The sequence below is a fragment of the Camponotus vicinus genome, unplaced genomic scaffold (assembly GCF_025532165.1).
Source record: "Camponotus vicinus isolate PSW18456_S1 unplaced genomic scaffold, iyCamVici1.0 SCAF_9, whole genome shotgun sequence".
Classification (NCBI taxonomy): domain Eukaryota; kingdom Metazoa; phylum Arthropoda; class Insecta; order Hymenoptera; family Formicidae; genus Camponotus; species Camponotus vicinus.
Window position 1 is genome coordinate 15,769,526 of NW_028141981.1, and position 6,804 is coordinate 15,776,329.

Genomic DNA, 6,804 nt, shown 5'->3' on the forward strand with positions numbered 1-6,804 from the left:
ATCCGAATTAATCCGAACGAGCGGTAAATGCACGACCGACGAGCACAGACGGCGGAGGAGGAATAACGCGGGATGCCGCGACGATGACGGTCTGAAGGTAGGCACGACGAGGCCTTCTCTCTGAAGGAGGTTTCCAGTGCTTTCCAGCCAGCCAGCGACAGCTGGCGAGAGATAGCAACGATGTGTGTTGCCGATAATCGTGAAAGATATCTGCTGCAGATAACGAAGTCTTTATTGGGATCGTTTTGATCAAACAATCTGGAAAAAATAAAAATTATAAGCAGTCAATTTTAAAGAAATGCTCCAGAATAGTAGCAAGCTTATGACATTGTTTATCTTTAACTCCCATCTAGTGAATCCTCGCTCACTACAAATCTTGACAAAAAATTCTTTGTTTAGACTTATTTATATATAAATTGTTAGAGAAATTTATATTTTTTTTTACAAAAATTGTAATTTTTGGATATTGCATATAATTAGAAAGTATTCCCTAATGTATAAAAAGCGTTATTTTACTAGAATGCTTAAAAGTTATCACATCTACACTTGTAAATAAATTCGCTAATTTTTATGTACATAGATATAATAGATTTTTTTTTACGACGCGGTTGTACAATTTTATTTATAAAAAAAAAATACAAGAAGGGGAGAAGTTATTACATATACATAAAGATTACTGATCTTATTTCTGATATATAGATAATGTGGAAATATGTACTGTGATCAGTTAAAATGTTAATATTTCATGAACTAGCGAGAAAGATTTTACCTATAAAAGTAACTAATTTTTACTTAAAGTCTTTCATAGCAGGTGTCATAGTTGTCAGAATCGTTTCCATTTCCTTTCTTTCAGTTTCTGTTCGCAATTTTGACCAGATTTCTTCTAATTTTCCTTCTTGATGTTTCTAAAAAATATGATGTTTATAAAGGATGTTTTTTTAACTGCGTACACAAAATAGTCAAAGCATCTATTGCATTCTTACCCTGATAAAAAGAAAACAATGTTTCATAGTTGCCCCCATATATAGGATATTCATTTTAACGAATCGTCCACCTACATCATTTATTAATGGGATAGCCTGCAGTACAAGTTTGTGAGGCCCGTGTCTAATCCTTACCAGTGCTATTTTTGTCTGTGAGTTGCAATATTTTGCTGCCAGAAAATAAGGAAATAATTATATATCTTTCATTCTTATATGCACAATAGGATTTAAAAATTTGAGGGATTATTATTATATCAAACAATTAATACCATCAAAGCCATCTTTTATCGCTGCCACCCCAAAATCACCATACAACTGTTGAACTTTTTGTTGAACTGCATAAGAGAGAGCTGTATTTTTCAACATTAATTGCTTATCACTTTTGCTATGTGGAACTATTTCAAGAACAATGTACCTAAAAGGAGAAATAATAAAGAAATAATAAAAAAGAAATATATCTTTTATTAAATATAAGAAATCTATTTTTTATTAAATATGGGAATTTTCTCTATGAAAGATGGTTATATGAATTACCTATTTTTGAACCGAACCATGTTTTAGGTTACTTTACACAACTTTCTGTTATCTAAACTCAAGAAAATGGCTTATGTTGCAATGATTATGCAATGATTTTATGTTTCAAAATGTATAGCAGACGAATTCACACAATCGAATCGACACACGTGTATAGTCGTGTATTTCACAGAGTCAGGTATGGCTAGATCGTGTTGGTATCAAGCGTACAACTTGGTACGAAGCACGTGTACACGTGTACATATATGCGTACATGCATATGATGTGCATAAAAAAATATGGAACGGTTTTGTGCAATTTACATGATTTATTCTTGCCTATCACGCATCGATTTTTTACATATTTTTTATTGCAATTTAAGTGCAAGTGATCTTATAATGTTGCTACTGCGTTGTCGATTAAAATAATTTTTACTAAATATGCACAGAATTTCTTATACAAATACATATAAGCAATAAATGTTATAATAGACAATGTTACAACAGAAGTATCATTTAACTATAAAATCAAGGTAATTTACAACAATACAAATATTTCTACAGGTTTCTGTATGATACCATAAGTGATGAGATAACGTGTTATCTAATAATTCTTGTTCCTAATGACTTTCTTATTTAAAATATGTGCATGTATTATATATGCATATACATTTTATATTGTATTGTGCTTGTAAATTTATCTTTAAAGCTACTATTAATTTGTAGAAAGCCAGGAGAAAATTATATAGACTTTGTGATCATCAATATGATGTTTGTATGTGTGTTGCTGGATTAAAGAATTATTAACTGATAACATTACAGCTCTCAAGTTTTTATTTATGCTGTGTATCTCCAGAATTAATGTTATCTCAGGGTCATGCCATCTTAGAATATATGCCAACGATTAATGTACACAGTATGGTTGGCTGATAATTGTATTATTTTTTTCTTACAGCTCATGCCTAAGCTCAATACGGCTTAGTTGACTTCGCGTAAGACTGTGGATGCCTGTCGACACTGTGGCAATCATGGATTTTTTTGTTGGTGTAGATGTGGGAACAGGAAGTGTTCGAGCAGCTCTAGTTACCTTGAATGGTAAGATAAAGAAGGTGGCTACATGTCCACTTGAAATATTTCATCCTGCTCCAAACTTCTATGAACAATCTTCTGATAACATTTGGAGCGCTGTGTGCCATGTTGTCAAGGTAAAATAAAATTTACTGCATAACTATAGAGCTACTACTATAACAGTAAAATTATATTAAGTTAAATCTAATTAAATTACAATTTTTATCTTATTCATAGTCGGTTGTTGCTGAAATTTCCGCGGAAGACATTAAAGGAATTGGCTTTGATGCTACATGCTCATTGGTGGCTATAGATAAAACAGGCTCACCAGTAACAATCAGTCTTTCAGGTATAAAGAAAAGAACAGGAAATATTCCTTATCTTAGCTTTATAAAAAGTTGTAGCAAAATTATATAATCAAAATATATAAGTATTAATATAATGTAGTAAACTGATCAAATTATATTAATTCAGGACAGGAGAAACAAAATGTCATATTATGGATGGATCACAGAGCACATGAAGAAGCTGATTTTATCAATTCTACAGGTCATGAAATATTGCAATATGTAGGTGGTAAAATTTCTCTTGAAATGCAAACACCAAAGATGTTGTGGCTCAAAAAGAATTTACCTGCTTCTTGGAACTCTGCAGCATTGTTATTTGACTTACCAGATTTTTTAACATGGAAAGCCACTGAATCGGAATCGCGGTATAAATTCTTGTCTAAATTCTTTAATCATGTTGAAATAATTGAATAATTGAATAATATTCTCTTATCTTTTATTCTATTAGATCGTTATGTTCGTTAGTGTGTAAGTGGAACTATAGTGCCAATCCCAATGGTAAGAACGAATGGAACGAGGACTTTTTTGAGCAACTTAATTTACGGGATCTGAAAAAAGACAATTGGAGAAAAATAGGTACATCATGTTATATTAATATCAACAATTATGTAATATCAAAAAACATTCTTATAAATAAAAATGTTTTATCTAATTTTAATAAGAAAGATAAGAAAGAAGTTAATTATAAAAAGATACAATAATTTAAATATATACAATTTTTTGTATGAACAATAATTAACATTTGTGCTGGGCCAATTTCAATGTTAAAAATAATTGGGATACTCTGTAGATATATAAACTTTATATGAATAAATTCTTATTTCACTTTAATAAGAGCAGATATATTAATGTCAAGGTAATGATGTAAGAGTGCCTGGTGATGCGATTGAGCCTGGATTGTCGGCGAAAGCTGCGACAGAATTGGGATTATTGAAAGGTACACCAGTTGGAACATCGCTGATTGATGCACATGCTGGTGGTCTCGGTATGATCGGTTGTTATGCGCCGGATGTATCTTCAAATTTTTCCAATCGATTAGGTATGCAATATCATTAATGATACGTAATACGTTTATCCAAAAAAAATTAACATAAATTATCTTATAATTTTTAGCTTTGATTTGCGGTACTTCGACGTGTCACATGATAGTGAACGAGAATAAGATATTTGTAAATGGCGTTTGGGGTCCGTACTATAGTGCAATGGTGCCCGGTTTTTGGCTTAATGAGGGAGGTCAAAGTGCTACCGGAAAGCTATTGGATCATGTTATCGATACACATCCCGCGACGCCAGGAATTCTAAAATCTTTAGGCGGAAATAAGTGAGTTTATTGAAATATATATGAATAAATATACGATAAGATAAAAATGCTATTCACTTCAGACATATTCAACAATATCTGTCCGAATTATTGCACGTTATGGCTGAACAAAAAAATCTGCAAAACGTATCTTACTTGACAAAAGATATACATGTGTGGCCAGATTTTCATGGTAATCGTTCGCCTCTTGCTGATCCAACTCTGAAAGGAATGGTATTGACACATACATTACATTTTTTTTTATCTTTGCATCCCTTGATGGCTACAGCTTTATACTATTACTGACATTATTTCATAGATATCTGGATTATCCTTATCTGTAGATCAAGAAAACTTAGCTTTATTATACTTAGCGGCATTGCAGGCATTAACGGTATGTCACAAATTAAAAAATAATTCTAATTCATTAAAAATTGCCATAATATAAATAATTTTATATTTAAATTACAAAATTTTGTCTTCATTTTTTTTATAAATAAAAAATGATTATTTTTCGAAAAATATTAATACATTTAATGCACGGAAAGCTTAATCAAAGATTATTTAATATAAAAAAACAAGTATTTTATTTATAATAAAGTTTTGATCTTTAACGCATTAACAGATATAAGAATTGATAATTTAAGCTATTCATATTTTGATTATTGTAACAGAGATATATTAATTTTTATAATAGTATGGTACAAAACATATTATTGAAACCCTGACGGCTGCTGGTCATAATATCGAGACCATATTAGTTTGCGGTGGACTTAGTCAAAACCCACTTTTTATTCAAATACAAGCTGATGTATTGGCATTACCAGTACTTTGTCCTGTGGAACGGGAATCAGTTTTATTGGGTTCGGCAATTCTCGGCGCATGTGCTACAAAAAAATATTCTTTACATGAAACTATCAAAAGAATGGCAGGATTGTCCAATATAGTAAAGCCGACGAGTGAATGTTATAAGTAAGTATATATGGCAATACAAAAATTATACAGAATGATCTAAAATATTGAGTTTATATTTATTTAATTTTGATAAATAGAGAAAAAAAAAGAAAAATCGGTTTTATCAAAATTATGAAGAAAAATATTCTTATTGCTATGTAAAATTTATTATCATTTATTGCATATCACTTGTTATATATCTGTTTGTAATTATTGCATATCACTTGTTATATATCTGTTTGTAATTATTTCAGATATCATCTTCGGAAGTATCGTGTATTTAAGAAAATGGTTCAAGATCAACGAGACTATAGAACATTAATGAGCGAAGAATTATAATCTATTTTTTTTCAATCTTTTAGCCTAAATGAATAATGATAATTGTAATAATAGGCTGTGTTCGATTTCAAATGAACGACTTGTGAAAATGGAAATGAAGACAAATATTTGATAAATTTTTGGAAAGAATGTCTATTACAATTAGAATGCAAATATTGTACAAATGAAATGGATTTATTGCTGGAAAATTTTAAAATTTTATTTGAAAGCATTGTAAGAGATTTGAAGCATTTGTAAAGAGATGATACTTCACTGGAGAGTATCAATATTGCATACAAAGTATCATCTCCATTTGTATATTCATTTAGCATGTCAAATTAATTAAAGACGCTTATTGTGATGTTAATGGTAATAATGCTTCACACGAGTCACATGTACTATTATTGATGATTCATACTAGTGCTATTATCCTGATATAATGGCGGTTTAACTTGATAACCCACCCAACCAAAATATTGCAGCAACATTGCTGCAATGTTGTAATATTGCCGCAATATTGCTGCAATATTCTGTGTTTGCTGGGAAGAAACTTTGTGACAATAAGCATTTTCTGTAGTCGAGCTAATTTTATAATCTGAAGGAAAAAACAATACTTCTATCATTATATTTTTACATTCATTTACTTTTAGGTATATCTTGTAATATAAAAATAGAAAAATACAATGGGAATTTTCTTCTATATCGACAAATTATTATACAAGTTGTTATTTTTATACACAACTATCGTAAACTATCTGCATTGTACTTTATATTGTATGTAAATTTTTTTTTATTTACAGATTATATAATTATACTTTTTCTTAACAAATTAGTTATTTTTATAAGTTATTTCTTGGCTTTTGAAGTAACTTATTGGCATTCATTTACTGACATTAATACCGTTATCAGTCAGTTCCAGCATAACATTATTGATAAAGCAATATCAGAAAAAAAAGTAGCTCTTCTGACTGAAGATATAAGATCATATAAAAATGGATTATCATTACATTACCATGTAATTTTATTAAAATTTTTTAAATTATATAATAAAATATTAACGCACACATGACATTATGCAACGTTTTTCGCGCACGTGCGTAAATACATTTTAAAGTAATAACTTTTCTCGCTCTCTCTCTCTCTCTCTCTAAATAAATATATTAAGAAGATAATCTTTATCAAGTATAAAAACTAATATATATTGTTTATTATGTTATATTATGTCAAATATGAATTGTCGTATTTAATTAATTCACCGTTTCGATTATTTCCAATTGCTTTTATAATAAAAAATACCTTGAATTTTATTTCTAGGTTAATTT

The 6,804-nt window shown here is 29.7% G+C and overlaps 2 protein-coding genes across 4 annotated transcripts; one reads left to right on the top strand and one right to left on the bottom strand.

Moving 5' to 3' along the window:
• Positions 1–23: 23 nt before the first annotated feature.
• On the bottom strand, positions 24–1,735 carry Pop5 (POP5 ribonuclease P/MRP subunit). 2 transcript variants are annotated; one of them, XM_083109616.1, is made up of 5 exons: positions 1,518–1,735; positions 1,253–1,398; positions 984–1,153; positions 770–905; positions 24–258 (listed from the first exon to the last, which is right to left on the bottom strand). In XM_083109616.1, exons 1-4 carry the CDS (start codon positions 1,535–1,537, stop codon positions 789–791), a joined length of 453 nt encoding a protein of 150 aa, XP_082965742.1. In that variant the 5' UTR covers positions 1,538–1,735; the 3' UTR covers positions 24–258; positions 770–788. The 2 variants fall into 2 exon arrangements, with proteins under 2 accessions (XP_082965742.1, XP_082965741.1); XM_083109615.1 differs by lacking the exon at positions 24–258 and having other exon boundaries at positions 628–905; positions 1,518–1,734.
• On the top strand, positions 1,577–6,182 carry LOC145977519 (FGGY carbohydrate kinase domain-containing protein). 2 transcript variants are annotated; one of them, XM_083109612.1, is made up of 11 exons: positions 1,577–1,695; positions 2,451–2,700; positions 2,801–2,912; positions 3,038–3,275; positions 3,359–3,486; positions 3,767–3,949; positions 4,024–4,231; positions 4,294–4,444; positions 4,530–4,604; positions 4,908–5,182; positions 5,419–6,182. In XM_083109612.1, exons 2-11 carry the CDS (start codon positions 2,500–2,502, stop codon positions 5,501–5,503), a joined length of 1,656 nt encoding a protein of 551 aa, XP_082965738.1. In that variant the 5' UTR covers positions 1,577–1,695; positions 2,451–2,499; the 3' UTR covers positions 5,504–6,182. The 2 variants fall into 2 exon arrangements, with proteins under 2 accessions (XP_082965738.1, XP_082965737.1); XM_083109611.1 differs by having other exon boundaries at positions 1,688–2,028.
• The last annotated feature ends 622 nt before the right edge of the window (positions 6,183–6,804 follow it).